This window comes from Myzus persicae, unplaced genomic scaffold (assembly GCF_001856785.1).
Source record: "Myzus persicae strain clone G006 unplaced genomic scaffold, MPER_G0061.0, whole genome shotgun sequence".
NCBI lineage: Eukaryota > Metazoa > Arthropoda > Insecta > Hemiptera > Aphididae > Myzus > Myzus persicae.
In genome coordinates, this window is record NW_019100913.1 from 1292017 (window position 1) to 1309759 (window position 17743).

Below are 17743 nucleotides of genomic sequence, written 5' to 3' on the forward strand. Positions count from 1 at the left end.
TAGAAATATTTTAATAACAATGATTATATTAAATAAAATATATTGCTTTTAATTGTATGTTTTTGAAAAAAATAATAATACACAAGTAAAATTCACAATAAAAATAAGGGAATATTAAAAAAGAAGTAGTGTTATTTAATTTTTCAGGATAAAAATTCAAAAATGTACATAAGCCAAGGCCGGTCTTTAGTGTTATAGTGAAATAAAATTGTTTTGATCAGCTCAACAATAAAATAACTACAATATTAATTTAACAACCTAACAAATATTAAGTCGTATAGATTTTGGTGGTCAATCGTAAACTTAAGTTTTCCTAAGATAGCAAGTAATATTAAAAACATTATGTGTCTATATATAATATATGTATAATGTATATAAATATTATTAAAAAGTCAATATAATTTCTACGTAATCTGTACACATTAAAACATCTTTATCACAGGATAGAGTCGCAAGTAAATAATCAGTCTACTGTCAGCATATGGCCGCTTCATCACCTTCAAGTGTCCCAGCCACCTTATTTAACTTATGACTGAGATTAATCTTTTGACAATAAGGATCCATTTCTAATGAATCCAAAATCTAGATAATAATATAATAAATTAAAAACATACATAATAGTTATAGTTTATACTTTTTTCATAAAAATAGTAAATTAATGTAAATAATACAGTATTCAATTCAATATTTAATTTATTTGAATAGTATGTTTAGAATTGGTGTTGAAGAAATATACATGCAGTCTGTATTATCTAAAACGACACTAATTATAAAGAAATATTGGACATAGAAATTGACACCTATAATCTATATACATAAGTTGAAATTAAATTATCAATACTGAAAAACAATTTTGTGTATAATGATGTACTTTTATTTTTAATATATTAAAATTAGTTGGTACGTAATATTCATATGTAAATAATTCATTCCTTATTTAACATATGACATTGATTACAAAATAAAAAGTTAAATGTTAAATTATTACACCCGAAAACCTATCAAATTTCATGATTATAAAAGTTTTAAATGAAGCAATTATTAATATATTTTGAATGAAAACTTACTGCATCATTATATTTAGAAGCATAAATATACAGTTCTTTCAAAGCAGAAACTATGTGGAATTGGCCAAAATGTGAAACAGATAACTGTTGCATAGTTGTGCTTAGTTCTTGATCAGTTATTTGAGGTAATTTTTGAATGTCACTATAAAATCTGAATACAAAATAATAATAACATTTAATGTTAATTTTAAATAAGTTATAATATTTATTTTTTAGTAATAGTATCATATCCTATATTTAATGACATAATATATAATACACAAACAATAATATTATAAGCATAAATTATAAACAATTGTATGTACATAGTATAATATTTTAAATAATTAGTACCTTAATACAGTCTCTCTGTACTGTGGGATATCTTTTGCAAACAGAAGTTTATTTGATGGTGAATCTTTGCCTAATCTATGATCAGAAGTTGAACATGAATCCATAAATGTTTGAGCGATAACTGACAAACAAGAGTCTACAGTAGGAGTTTTGTCAATATCAAATATGAAATCTGGGTTTTTGATGAAATTCACCCAAAACCTCAATGGAAGACTGTAAATTAAACATTTACAAAACAATAATGAAAATTAAATTAAAATAGGTTCACATTGCTTTAAAACAAAGATTATAAATTGTTTCAAAAACAATTACAGTTAAAAGGTTGTTATTACCTGTTGGACTTCCAAGAATGAACAACTTCTGGATCAATAATATTGTATTTTTTTGCAGCTTCATCAAACAAATCAAACAACCACTTAACAGCGGGCGGAAGAGTTTCATTGGCTGCTAAAATTGTTGAGAAAAAGTCATCAACAAATTTCTGTATTGTTCCTTTTGTTGACAATAATCTAGTTAAAAATATTTCCGGAATCGCCTTATGGGTTCTTTCAGGCATTTTATTTGTATGATATTGTTGCTGTGTATCATTAGATCTAACAAAATGATAGACAGTGCCATTAGAACTAGAACCAGTCTCAATGCCTCCATTAGTTGTTGATATAATGGCACCAGAATAATATCCAGATGTACCTAAATAATAATTATTTTAATATATTTCAAAATTATAAACAACTATATCTAATTAATTACAATTATGGCACGATTGCATACAAGATTTATTGTATGTGTCATGTTGGCGTGGAATAAGAGTCATTACTGCTGTTTCTTTTACACCATAATGTGCAAGAGTGTTTAACTTTTTCCATCCACACAAGTTTTTGGTAGTAACATCATAATCTTGAAGCGTAAGGTGACCTCCCCGACCATGGCGCCATTCTTTATAAATAATTTAGGATAGTATCAATAATAAAACAGTAAGTAAACATATCAAATTTAAATTATTCTCACCTAAATCAACACCATAAACAGATGGTCTTAGGGAAAATGCTGTATTTTTATAAACAGCGTCAAGAATTTTAGATTTAACTTGACTAATGGTATCACAATCTAGGACTTTACATTGCACTTTATCATCTAATTCATCTTGCATAACATATAAATTCTGAAATGTAGAAGTACATAGTTTATTCAGTAATTTTAAAAATAATTATTATTTGTTTAAGTTTTACTCACAACAACACGATGATCTATTTGTTCTCGAAGTAAACGGTCTTCAGATAAACTGTATCTAGCATCATATGTCAATGCATCTACTGGGCCTTTTTCCACTTGATGTTTAATGGCTTTATAAAGTAAAAACAGAGAAGACCCTGCATAATCTTTAAGGTACTTATACATGTTGAGTGCCATCCAATTGGTTAACATTTTTTCAACAACAGATTCGGTTCTACGTAGCATTAGATGTGGATGCTTTGACATAACAGATTTATCAATCAGTCTAAGTAATAAGCTCCTTAAAACATCAGTCGCATATTCCATTTTGTTCATTAAAACAACCATAAGCAAAGAAGCAACATTGACTCTAAAAATTAAAAATTTAAGTTAAGTAAAACACAAAAATATGTAGTTAAAATAAGACGTATAAAATACTCACTTGTCCCGAATGCTAAAAGTTTTTTGAGATTCAAGAGTATCAATGAATGATAAAACAAAATGTTTATTATTTATTAGCTGCTCAAATTGCATCATAGCTGCATCATAATTTGTTGTTGATCCAGCAATAACAACCTATAATAATTATACAACATACATTAATAAATAATAAAATACATTTTTTTATGTTGTATATTTTCATTTCTAACCTTTGATTCATTTAAAATGGGATGATCTCGAACTCCAGGGAAAAATACTTTTAAAATATATTCATTGTGATCTAATGTAGGTATACCAGAAGATTCTAAATCTGCAGTCAAGTCAGTCATATCGGTTTGTAACTCAGCGAAAGCTAAAACCCATAAAAATAATATAATAGTAACAAATAAAACATATTTGTTTAGATTAAAACCATTTAAATTATTATGATTAATAGTATTAATGAATCAATCACAATTAATATATAGTTATGTTCCCAGATGCATAAATAAATATTTTTAAATGTTAATTTTTTTTAAAATATTTTTAAATGTAAAATTAAAACAAAATAAAGAAATATGAACCTTGTTTACACTCGGACCGGACATTGCTTTCTAATGTATCCATTTGAATTTGAATACGTTTATACTCTCTTTCAGCTTGTGTGGATTTTCTTCGGTATAAAAATAATATAATGAAAAAAATTATAATTATACATAAGGCGCTTGTTACGGCACCAGCAATTGCCTCAGGTGAAAATGAATATGTTGATAATACATCATATTGCAAGTATCCCACATTGAATCTTAGTTTTTTACCCACACGAACCTAAATATATAAAGCATACAAATTGATTAATACATATTTTACTTAAAATAATTAAGGCTACACAGTTTAATATTAACAATTATTTATTTATGTTTATGTATGTATATCAATCAAAATTTTACATAAATTAAACATTTAGGATTAGATATGTATTTACAATATAGTGTTTTAAATTATTTGTCAACACAAAGTTTCTTAATAACAGTAGAAATTGTTTATAATGACACCAGTTGTAGTGACATATCAGGTGATATCACCTTGAAGTAAATGGATAGATAAGTTTTATATGTTAAATTTTATCAGTAGTTATGACTATTGGTTCTTATAACCCATTTTTCTGAGTCCCTCGAATGTCATTATGAACAATTTTTATTGTAGTATGATATTTTGCTTATAAATGAGGATTCTGAACCCAGATTATTACATTAAGATTAAACTCACCACAACTAAAGGTAATCCTGTTTTGGTAGGTGAACCAAAATCATCAATAGATTGTGGTTGATATTGAGGGGGAATACAAACTAATTGCGTATTAGCCAATGAAGTAACATTGCACACTTCCATTCCAATAGTTACATTGACATCAGATTCATCACAAGCCAAATTCAAGTTTTCACCCTTATTATAAATGATAACAAATTATAAACATATTTGCATAAAACTGCGTGGATTAAGATGTTATAAAAAAGATAAGAAACAAAAAATAACAGATAATTCAATTGTATAGATGATTTGGTATAGACGCTGAAATACTCAAGCAAGAATAATTAAAAGGAAAAGAAGAAAATAAATATGTATATTATTAAACCATTATATGAATGATATTATTTCTGTAATAAGTATACTAACCTCTATAACTAATGTATCGCCTTTATATGACTTAATAGTATTTGAGAATTGGAAATATTTTGGATCTTGCACATATACAATTTGAGACTGTAAGACTTTTAAATGTTTTTCTAAATCTTTTACAGCAGCAACATTGTCCATAATAAAACCAATTTTCAAAGTCAAATAAGAATCTAAGTATTTTCCATTGGTAGTGTGTCTCCTTCGCTTCCGATAACTTTTAATATTTTTTAAGAATTGGCCGTTAGCAGAAGGGGATGGGCATTCCATTTGAGCTGAATTAAGAACTATACATTCCTGTAATAAATATATTTACACTTTAATAAGTATTTTCCTTCAGTATATTCATATAACTTAAAAAATACACTCACAGTTTTATTAATGGGATGTATGAAGTCAGAATCAACATAAATAACCATTTCTGGCTTTTGGATAATGTCAAAATTTGTGCCATGAACTGTTATCATTCTTCCTCCAGACAAAAAGCTAATTAGTGGTTTAATTTCAGCAACGGTTGGATCACTTCGGTAGGTAAAAGGTTTGGCCAATGTCCTATTGGAACCATCAATGATTAAATGCATTGAATTTACAGTCAGGGGTCTATTTGCAGCCGAAGTCACGCAAGTGAGCCTTGTGCTGGAAGCATGAGTTGTATTGACAGTACATGGAAAATTATCGAGGAATGCAGTCACCGAGCTTCCAATGTTTAAATTATGTCCACTAATGGCTAAAAGTGTGCCACCACTCTGGGGTCCCATACTAGGGGTCACTTTATCAAGCTTAACACTCTGTAAAACATACACAATAAGTATTTAACTAATTAATATAAATTATATGTATCAACTATTATACCTTATAATTGAAATGTACAGATGATTCAGTCAGACCAGCATTATTTCCGACCACAATAGAAGCAAACTTTTCAACATTTGATGGTCCAGTCTTACAAACTATCTTAACAGATACTTCATAATCAACTAAATGACACAAAATACCACCTATATGGATTTTTCCCCAAACATCTTCTCTATTTAGACCTAAATTACTTCCTTCAATAGTGACCATAGTACCGCCTTCAATTGGTCCGCTAAGAGGTTTTATCTAAAAAATAATATAACATTTTTACACATAACAAAATTAAATTTGTACAATTTTTAATACCATATCTATTCTCGGTTTTGGACATTCATTGCTAGATGTTTCTGAGCAGGTTTCTGAATACACACAAGTACTTAAGCACCAAGTACAGTGATATTTGCGATTTCGTGTAACACATAATGAACAGTCAGGGTGTTCTCTATGAGATCCAAGAATGTCACATTTATATAATGTCACATTTATTGTATCAACATGATGGTTTCTGTTCCAAACCATACTGACCATTGCATCATATTCTCCAGAATTAGTTTCATATGAATACTGAATTATAACATAAAATAAACATATGATTAGTTTCATATCAAATCAGAATACATTTTCTTATCATAAAAAAAAATATAAATTTACAGTAGTTTTATCACAGACGATATACTTTTCTTCTACCCTCGCAGGAACCATTAGTTTGGCTCCTTCAATATTAATTATACATTGAAAACCTGTATGTCCAACTTGAGGGTTAGGTAAATTTTCTACTTGTAAAACTATTTCTTTAGGAACACCATTAGGTAGTAAAATTTTTTGAGCTGGTTGGACGAACCGTGGGCAAAACATTGCACCGTGGTTTTTAAGACGAGTTGGGTTCTAAGACAAACAATGTTGGGAATTAGTAAAAAAAAATAAAATGTTGATGATTTTAACTTACATTTTCACCACTGATAATAATACGCTGACAACTGGATATATTATTTGTACATTTATTTTCGTAGACACACCAATTACAGGCCCATTGGGATTTAACACACTCCATACATCTGGTATGAGCTGAACAATCATAGTATGCAAAATTTCTGCTTACAAAGTCTTTATTGGTTTCAGAAGACCTCACTGACAAAGATACATATATATGATCTTGGTTTTTTGGAATTTTTGGGCGTGATTGAATTGAAGGAGTTGAGCACTGTAGTCCAAATTGTGTAACAACTGCATCTAATGGATCACTTTTGCCAAAAACACAACGATATTTAGCACCGGCAGGCAATTCTGGTAATGTTTTGATTGCAAGTTGTAACTGGAATAATAATAATACATAAAATAAAATAAATAAACAATACATTCCGTCCTAAACTATATTTATATTATTATTTAAAATAAATAAAAATATAACACATTTTTTATATTAATATAAAGTTATTAAATATATTACAATTTATTAATTTTGAACAGATAATTACCTTTGACATTTGGTGAATTGGAATTCGATCAGGGTTTATTTGTTCGAAATCAATACATTGTTGACCAGTACCAAGAGATAGCCATCGTGGTGAACTGTGGCTTGCTTTTTGACAAGTACTTCTAACAGTACACCTAATAGTTGAATTCATAAAATATAAATAATTAATTTAATTATTTAGGGTTAATAATACTATTATTGTACATGCATACATATTTATTATATTATACATGGATACAAGTAATTAAGTAATTTTTTTTCGAAGATATAATAAATTATAATTATAATTGTAAAATGAATGAACGACTGCAATTGATTGTGTAAGAAATTTTAAATTTTTAAAACACATAATTTTTCATTAGTAAATACTGTATAGTATAATAGATATAATACAATATACATACATAAAAAAATACGCATAAAAACATGTTCAAGATAATAAATTGTATTGTACAAACAATTTTTTAGGTTTTTTAAATAGTATTTTAATAATGAACATTATGTTTTCTTTTATGTATTAAACTATACATTTTTCATCATATTACGGACATTATTTATACAATTTTCTTGAACAACGTTATGTTCTCAAACCACAAATTTGAATAATAAAACTTTTTTTTAAAAAAAAACCATAACTATACCTTCTTTCAAGTGAACACCAACCACAGTAAGGATCATTTGCTTCCAAACATGAAGAACAATTAGTAAAACTGTAACAATGCTCTACTCTTACTTTCAATACCTTAAAAACAACAATAAGAATTATACTTCTGTTTAACTTGTTAACATTTTTTAATTAAAACTTACATTGCTCCGTGTTAACACATATAAATGTTCTCCATTAGTAGTAAGTGATGTATCTGGTAATATGGCATTTCCATTGTCCAAGATCAATTCTTCATAATTTACAGCATGAGTTGCAGATGATAATAACACCTTTTAGTCATAAATAATAAGAAAAAAATTAATTTGTATATACCTAACTTTTATAATTAATTTTTAAATAAAAATAATTTGACTCTACCTTTTTTAGAATTCCAGTTGAAGTTCCCAAAAAAATAATGGTATTTCTTTCGGTTGTTGCTAGTGTTATTGAGGTAATAAGGTGATCAGGAAAATTGATTGCAGCTTGTGTAGTTATTGGTTCTGTTCCCGATATTTTTAAACCAATTTCACAAAAGTTTAAAATATTTCCAGTAGACTAAAAAAAAAAAAAAAAATAAGGAACATAATATATTGAATATAAAGTTGAATTCATTTTTATATAGAGTACTCACTCCTGCAGTAGGACAATTTCCTTGCAATATTAGTCCAGAAACATATGGCATATTACGATATTTGATTGTACCATTAAAACACATATGAATGTTTTCATTAAACTTAGATTCAATGTATTGCATACTAAATGCACAAATAGCTGATTTTGGAGTTGGTTCATTAGTAATGCCTTGACTTGGTGAAAAAGATCCGACTAAAACTTGGTCATCAGTATCAATACCAAGACTAGCTGCTAAGTCTTCGCCAGCATTACTTAGCTTTAGGTCTTGAGCAAGTTTATAATTCACCAAATCATCGGAGTTTGACGTCTCTTTTACCATACATTGTAATGTAACTTCAGTATAACTATCATAATTGGCATCATCTATACAAACTCGGGCTAATCTGGTAACATATCCTAATTCTTCCTGTCCCGGCAAAGGTGAATGTTTTTGAACAACAACAAAATATGCATAATCACTCGAGTTGAATCCATATATGTATTTAACAAGGAAACGATCACGATAATTTACATTGATGTTAAGTGAAGATTGTTTTAAAAATGAAGTTTCTGCTAAATTTAAATTATACAGGCTACGACTTGAAATTGCTGGTACAGCATGTCTATAATCTCCATTGTTAGTAAAAGTCGTTCCAACATACAATACATTTGAATAACCCCAATTATTATAATGTTCTGGTCCAATGAAAGCATATGTTGAAGCTTGTTCTGTATTGGCAGCTATACTCATAGGAATAAATTGTGCTGGTAATGACACATTTGACATTTTATACTTGTTACAAGCACCTTGAAAAATAGAACCACATACTATTAACATTCGAGATTCTAAGTCGATGATTAGAATTTTGTTATAGTTGTCAGTAAGTGATGTTTCAACGGGTGGAGATACTGGACAACCACTTGCTGGACATTGCGGACTATCTGAGAGTGGACCAGTATTGGCACATGTTTCCACAGTTAAATTAGACCCTTCTAGTTGTATTAATTTGTTTACTGCACCAATGTAAACTCGACCCCCTAAACTCTTGTCTACAGCCATGTGAAGTAGATGGTTTGAAAAACATTCTGACTGTGTATTCTGTGGGTATTTAGCTATAACTGACATTGCTGAACTGCATTTTAATGTTGTAGTTATTAGCAATAACACCAACACAAAACATAGTTTGGAACTCGGCATCACCAATTTTCCTAAGATAACACAATTACAATACATTTATTAGTAAATATAGGTACTTACAATACCAAAGCTGTATTCAAACAATTTATTTGTTACTTACCCACAGTAATAAATTTCCAATCCATTTAAATGATATCGGCATTTTCATGAAATCAACAATATAAATGTTATGTTTGTAAACATGGTCCTAAATTGAGAGCATTCATTTATCTATTTGCAGACGATCCATATGGTTTGTATCTATACATTCTGAAACAAATAAAAAAATATTTCCATTAGATAATAAAAATTATTTATAAATTACATTTTTTCTACTATTAAATACCAGACAATTTATTTCAAAATTATTAGACAAATTATCATCTAAAATTAATAAAAAATATTGGAAATATATGTGACCCACCCTTTAATAAAATATTGGTGATGTATTTTTTACTACTTAGTAGATAACATGGGGATGATTTTTAAATTTTCAACTGAATACACCCATAATTTTTAAGTAGGTGGGTTATCAGAATTTTCCTTACTTAGGAACACATTTTGAGGATAACTGCCACTGTCTACATTAGAGTGTAATGTAGAATATTGTCTAAAGACATGAATTCAAAATTTTAATACATTTTAACACAAACTAGCATATGAAAATAATCATAATCATTTGAATATATCCTAAAAGATTTCTTTAACTAGAAGTTACTATAATTTAGTGCCCTAAATTATCATGACAATTATAAGACCATTATTGAATTTACAGTAGAAATAGTTTAATAATTAAAGCCATTTGTATTGAAGTACTTTTTTAATGCACCTATTTTAATTTATTTTAATTTTAATTTGTTTTTATTGTTTTTTATATTTATACGTCAAATATATATATAATATAAGACAAGTAATAACCGAGATGATAACAATTATTGCTATGTACAATTTTATCAATTTTAAAGGATATCATGCTTTCAAATAGTATTTAATCTACCAACAGCCAATGTATCAAGACTGCAGTCTACCACCTTTTGTAAACCTAAATTTAATTATTTATACCTATGTTTAGACCAGTGGTCTCAAACTCAAATTACCAAAGGGCCATATATTTATATGTCAAAGGTTTAAGGGCGAAACACAATTTTTTAGGTCATATTAATTCTAAATTTAAAATAAAAACAAAATATGAAGACAACATATTTTATTCCCTCTATTGATCATAGATAATTATTATAATATAACTGTATTTAATAATAATGAGTACAGATATTACAATGGTGTACATATTGATTTTTTGTTTAGTAATTATTTATTTTTATTTTCAATATGTTAGAAGAAATAAGTTTCTATTCTTGACATGTTTGAGACAACTGGTTCAAAGCTTTTTTTTCAATGGTATTCTGAGTTTATTTCTGGGTAGTGGGTAGCGTTGGCACGTTAGATGTCAAAATGTGTCGGTCTATAATTTAAGACCCTATAAAATATTATGTTATTGCTCAAAATAAATAATATCCATATTTATTATTTACCTAGGTATCTTAGTTTATTACTTTTGTTAAATTGCTGACATTTATTATACGTATATGATTTTTATGCATAATTTTAACAAGTTTAAAAATAATTTACATAATTTTAGAAGAATTAGGTAACTAAAAAAATTGTTATTTTTTTTAGGTACCTATTTAAGAAAAAAAAAATTATAAATATGCACATATTATTAAAGTAAAAGCCAATTTGTTAAAAACCATTTCTATAATGCACCTATATTTTATAAATAATAATTAATTAATATAGGTAACTACTATCTACCTACAACTAAAAAAATTATTTGTAATGTATTTATAAAAAAAATTCATATTTATATTTAAACGTCAGTATTTTTTTTATAATTATTACATTTTTAAAGGCAACTATATGTCTGCACGGTAGCCATTTTTAGAGCATTTTTAATGTAAAACTACCTTTTTATGATTATAATGACATCTGCAACATAGAGATTTTCATGAGCTGAAGTTAAAATTGCTAAATTTGTACGCCTATCTGGCCAATTAATTCTCATCACGTGTTCTTTTGAAAAAAAATCTTTAAGTAATTGAGAAATTCAGTGTCTCATTTTAAGGAGAAATGGAATTATTGTGGTCAAGAGATATTTTTAGGAGTATTATTTAGCTATTTTAAAAAGCAGTTTTATAGTTTTTTAGAGCATTGAAATTCAGACAATAATTTAATAATACGCTAAAATTACTGATATACATATGATAATATGATTTAAGTACATCTTGAATTACATTTAAATTATGAAATATCTACACTACATCATAACAGTAACTAAGTATTATATTAAATGTAAACTAAATTTCTCGAAAATATATATCGAGTGAGAAATGTTGTGTATCAACTTAAATAATTTTGAGGAACGTTCCTATATTATATGTATAAAGGGTGATTTTTAAAGCATACTCAGTAATTGCTAACTCTATAATTTATGCTTAAATTACCTATGCATGCACCAATTTTTAAATATGACAGAAGAATACCTCACAGCTTTTTGACATACTAGGAATACCTATTTAATATAAAACAACTCTTTAAGTACTCTCCGTTAATCCAACTAATTTCTGTTTGAGTATCCAGGACCCAAGTTAATGAGTGCTTAAGTATTTCTAAATTAAGAAGGTTTCTTAGGGTTCCTAAATGTAATTCTACGTCTTGTCAAAACTATTATCAATACAGAGCAATGTTGAATAAATAACCAAAATATATTAAGTTAATAAATTATAAGATGTTGTTTAAAAATGTACAAAAACATACATGCTGAAGAGAAATAATTATTAATATCAATCAATGATACTTTATGTTCATGTTAATCATTACTTAAGTACTTTTCTGTTTTTATTTATTTTTGTACTGAACTATTTTCACTTTCATAAATTTTTAAAAATGTGTTGATAATTTATTAAGTACTTGTACAACTAATACCTGAAGTTCTCCCCTCTCATCGCAAACTCGGGATAATCAGCTCAGTTCATGTAATAATTTAAATGAATTTGTATTTATGTACCTTACCTAAGTTGAGTTGAATAAATTATTATTATTGTTATTATTAAAGTCTGATTTTTGTAATTTTTAAATACATTATAAGACCATATTTTAGAATACTTGAGATTTTTTGTAGCACTTTATGGTACTGTGGCCATACAAACTTCTGTTTTTTTAGTGAATTTTGAAATATATAGATCAACATTTGAGGGAGTAGTTTTTAAGTTTTATAACTTTGTGTACTAATGATAATAGTTTGTCTATGGTAATGACTAATGATTAAAAAGATATGGATGATTAGATGATTTGGAAATGTTAGTAATTACTAATTACTATTGATCTATTAATGTAATAAATATTTTAATAAAAATGGTCCAAGTTTAATAAATACCTACTGCATCTAATAATACATATGTATAGTTTATATTATATAAAACCATTTATAAGGATTATAATTTTTAGTATGAACATTCTAATAACTCAGAAACTACTCATTAGAATTTTGATTTAGATGTATCAAAATGTTCAATCATCCACTAAATAATTTGATGTAAATAAGGAGGTTCTCATTCGAAAAATAGTAGTTTGCATTGCCACAAGACACTCAAATAGTACAAAAAATATCAAATATTTGAAAAAATACAGTCTTTAGATATACTTAAAATTTCTAAAAATTAGAATTAGTATAAATGTAGTTACTACTTATTAAATGGAAAAATTGGGGTGAGCACACTTGAAAAATCAGCCTGTGTATAGAATACCTATATATAAGATAACACATACATAGTGTGACCAGCCTTAACAAATTAAGAGAGGAATTACTTCACTTTGAGATCTGTGCTAGGGTATATTATAAAAAAAATTATTTATTATGTATGGTAGGTACATGGTTATAGTTAACAAAAAAGACATCATTGAGGCATGTTAAAGGTAACAATTTAAAACATATATAAACTATAATAACTACCTTACTTTGGACATTATTCAATCATCAATAAGTATAATAAGTAACACAACAAGTAATTATATCATACATAGATAGGTACATATGTTATACCTAGATATAGTGCAAGGGTAGTCAATTGAGGAGGTACATCTTCCGCATGACTTTTTTTTTTAAATATTATGTACTTTTATATTATTGATATTTGTATAGTGAAAATAATGTGAATAATAATATATTTTTTTGTTATCTAATAAAATATTAATATTGATAGATACCAGTGTTGGTAAATTACTTTTCAAAAGTAATTAAGTTACTGTACTAGTTGCTTAAAGATAAATATAATAAAGCTACTATACTCGTTACTCAAATAAAATAGTACCAGCAATAATGTTACAAGAAATACATTACCTATACTAAAAACTAAAAAGGTATAATTTAAAAAAGATATACAACCTGGTGTATAACAAAATAAAAGGTTATAATAATTTATAAAGCTGCAATATAAATATTTCAATTTTATTTATCATTTAACAGTAAGTATTAAGTGCCTACCAGAAAAGTGTTATATTCTAATGTAAATTTTAAATATAGTAATGAATAATAAGTATTTTAAAATTGAACAGGTTTTGTCGGTTCTAAATTCTTAATGGTATTAAAAATAATAATAATAGATGATAAATAAAAATAAAAAGTATTTACTGCATTTATATCACTACTAGAGTACTAACTAAGTGTTAATAGTATTTAGGTATGGCTCCGGTAGTTTATAATTAATAATAGTTAATAAGAATGTATAAATACTTAATAATAACAGTCTACGGCTTATATTCAATATGATCCCATATTCATAGGAAATGTTCAGTATACCTATTTAAAGCAATCTAATTAAATAATAAATTTAATTTAATTGTTCTAGTAATTTACGGCATGTCTAAACCATTGAAAACTGAATTGTGATGAGTTCAATGTAAACATAATATATATTTAATATATTGGATTGGTATACTTCAAGGTATACTTAATACTTGCATCATAAACATATTTTTAAGTTTTTTATTTGTTATTTCACCATAGGTACCTACTAAATAATTCAAAATAAAGTAATGCTGTTACTGTAATACATTACTTTCATTATGTTACTACCCAACACTGATAACTAGCTATTCAAAATTTGTACTATCAAATTATTTTTTATTTTTCTTCTGATTAATTATAAAAACTATGAATACTGATACAGCTGTAGAGGTAAATATTGTTCTTATTAAATGTGCCACGACTAAAAGAAAATATTTGTATAGATCAATAAAATAAGTTTTAACCTTTTCACTGCTCCAGGCTTACTATTACGTCCAAAACATTCACACCATTCACTACTCTAGATGTACTATTAATTTATTGTATTTTATAATATTATCATTTATAGGAAACCCTGGCCGCATAATAATTAGATCATATAGGTAGATCTCAAAGTTTAAATTTAAAAAAATTAAAAATTGGAATTTATTTTATTTAGCATACACAAATTGCAGAGCATATAAACGTGTAACCGTGAAAAGGTTAAATTAACAGTTCAAACATAATATATTCATATCATAAAGTAGGTATAAACTATAATTTATTTTATAGTTAAATCAAAAATGTTTATAAGTTAAAACTTTAATATTTATAAATTGTGTAATTATCATGTTATATTAGAGTCGTCTCAATGGCTGTTGATGGTGATATTTTAAATAATACGATTACTAGTGGGTATATTTATCTATAATCCTAAAATTACTTGTTTGTAATGATTCTAGTGCATGTTAAAAAATCAGCCTCATCACATGTGTTTTATAAAAAGCCGTAAAAAGCAATATAAAGTATTCTTCAAATGTTAATTTCGGTTCTTTGACTAATATATATTATGATATTAAAAATATCTCTTAAGACAGCAAATGATGAGTAACCAATAAAATTAAAATTGTTCATGGTAAAAAGTAAAAATCTTATTTCAGTAACAGAGTCGTACAATATTGAGGTACCTAGTTTTATGATGTAGCTTAAACAATGTCCAATGAAAATTCTACATTGACATATTTTATTTATTTTAGGAAGTATTTTAAAAATATTTTATATATTTAAAAAGTTGTAAAATTAAAAATAGGTAAGTAACAAAAAATATACCAAGCTATTATTCTACTAATAATGGTTTGTTGTTATATTAAGTAGATATATCCTCGGGTACATATTTTATCAAACTAATAAAGATACTCTGTTAAAGACTTAAGAGTTAAAATAACAATGGCAAAGTCACTAGGTACGTTTAAAAAGTGTACATTTTTAAAGTCACAACTATAAAAAACAAAAATAATTTTTACTCCTTTGAGTTGTTGACCCTGAATGCAATGCTGCTCAAATTACACATAAGCAGTTACCTATATGACTTACTAGTTACTAATGAATAATAAATGCTTAGGTGTTTTGATAGGAGCTATGCACTAACAAGTAACTAAAGTAGATCATAGCTATGGATGATAGTTCCTACAATACTTCTCATTGGGCCCATTCATCGACCACCGAGATACAACAAGAATTAACATCAACACACACACTCGGACACACATGACGTGGTAAAATGCAGATGAGGATAAAATTCATAATCTACAAGTGAAAAAGATTCGCCCGATCAAGCAACTTGCCCCGTTACAAGTTGGTCGTGTGTCGTCAGACGAGCGACGGTCGAGCCACCGCTCGGTGGTTGTTGTTTTAGCAACAATAATGATAACAATATGTCAATTTACACACTGTAGTATAGCCGAGTGACACGCATATTATGACGCACTCGACACAATGTGCGAATCCACACAGGTGTACTTTGGCGTTCGTGTGCTTACCTGAATACGGGGTGGCGGGGTCGGCGGTCATAACGATGTCGCTCGTGTCCAGCGACGTCCAAGTGCGAACCAGATGAGTGGGCTGCGTCGCCAACGTGCAAAATCGGCGGCGGGCGAACGGGTCGGCGTCGGTTCGGTATCGCCGCCACAACAAGCACCCCGCGCGTTCGGCCAACTGCCCTATGTAGCGACGGCCGTGCGTTACTACTGCGTTCACCGAAAATCGTCGTTGTCCGTCCGTCGTCGGCGGCAGCGGAAAAGCGGTTTTGATGCGGCGGCGGCGGACGTTGTATAGCGGGCGGGCGGGCGGGCGGGCGGACGGCGTTCCGTGTGACGAACGGCAAATCAAACACAAAAACAATACATTTTCCAGGCCATTATGTTGTGTGCGACTGATATATTGTTAAGAATTTATGTTATTATCAATTGTATCAAACAAATTTCGATTTTGTTAGACACGGAGGGAGCGTTTGGCTTCCATCTTGGAACCTCCGACGCGGTCAGTTTTGCGCGGTCACCGTACCGTGGCTCCTCCTGCCCATCACGGTCGCGGTCAGTGGCAATATTATACCTATCTCGCCATCCTGCAACTGTTTAATTTTTTTCTCAGCTTTCAGCGCTTTCTTGTTTTTTCCTTCGTTATTTCTAAAATGTATTTATCATTATTATTTAAATAAATCGTTATAAATTCAGGAACGTCGATATTTTAGTGCATGTTTGAGCTACATACTTAGGTACTAATACCTATTATTACTTTTTTTTCCAATAATCTACCTACCTTCCTACTATAATATTACCACTGTCAAATGGTAATTTTAAATGACCGTTCATTTTTAATTTTCATTACATAAAAAAAAACACACCCACCTTATGTTTTGATTGTTGTTCGCATTGCGTACTCGTATAATGAACAGTCTGTACATTTATTACCCACCCTGTAACTTATTATAGTTATTCATTCTATAAAGTTTAATGATTGTGCTAAATTATGGCGTTGTTAAATAAAAAAACTATAAGATTTTAATAATAATAAACTAAGTACTAAGTAGGGGCTTATCTATACTTTATTTACATCTAAATACCAGTGACGCCTATACGTTTTTTAATAGGGGTGCTCAAATTTTAGCTGGTCTATTTTTTTTTATCATACTTAATAGAAAATAAATATATTTCATGAATGTTTGTGGTTGAAGGGTTATATATTTTTAATGAATTCATAAAATTGGAAAGCTGGAAGGAGGAAATAGCTTTTGTCATGCAAAATAATAAATAAACATTACCTCCATAGACCATAGTCCATATGTATTATGCTATGAGCTTTTCTTTTTATTTAATACATTTTATATTTTATGCATCGACCTGTTAGTAAATTATATTTCAGGCCAATGAGACGCACAAAAAATAGGGGT

The 17743-nt window shown here is 28.0% G+C and overlaps 1 protein-coding gene across 2 annotated transcripts; it reads right to left on the reverse strand.

Annotated features, from left to right (window-relative positions):
* Positions 1-378: 378 nt before the first annotated feature.
* LOC111026745 (plexin-B) lies at positions 379-16635 on the reverse strand. Of its 2 annotated transcripts, none has more exons than XM_022304877.1 (24): positions 16335-16635; positions 9595-9743; positions 8316-9505; positions 8063-8239; positions 7846-7974; positions 7680-7780; positions 7040-7172; positions 6511-6876; positions 6216-6449; positions 5871-6128; positions 5562-5810; positions 5081-5497; positions 4710-5006; positions 4302-4478; positions 3617-3860; positions 3263-3405; positions 3055-3188; positions 2634-2982; positions 2409-2562; positions 2172-2336; positions 1733-2090; positions 1401-1613; positions 1068-1218; positions 379-582 (listed from the first exon to the last, which is right to left on the reverse strand). In XM_022304877.1, exons 2-24 carry the CDS (start codon positions 9617-9619, stop codon positions 475-477), a joined length of 5772 nt encoding a protein of 1923 aa, XP_022160569.1. In that variant the 5' UTR covers positions 9620-9743; positions 16335-16635; the 3' UTR covers positions 379-474. The 2 variants fall into 2 exon arrangements, with proteins under 2 accessions (XP_022160569.1, XP_022160567.1); XM_022304875.1 differs by having other exon boundaries at positions 469-582; positions 2151-2336.
* Positions 16636-17743: the final 1108 nt, after the last annotated feature.

Coding starts and splice junctions, on each gene's coding strand:
- LOC111026745 (XM_022304875.1), bottom strand. CDS start 9,619: ATGGATTGGAAATTTATTACTGTGG. Junction 7,173..7,679: donor TGGTGTTCACTTGAAAGAAG/GTATAGTTATGG, acceptor TTCAACTATTAG/GTGTACTGTTAGAAGTACTT. Junction 5,007..5,080: donor TACATCCCATTAATAAAACT/GTGAGTGTATTT, acceptor TATTTATTACAG/GAATGTATAGTTCTTAATTC.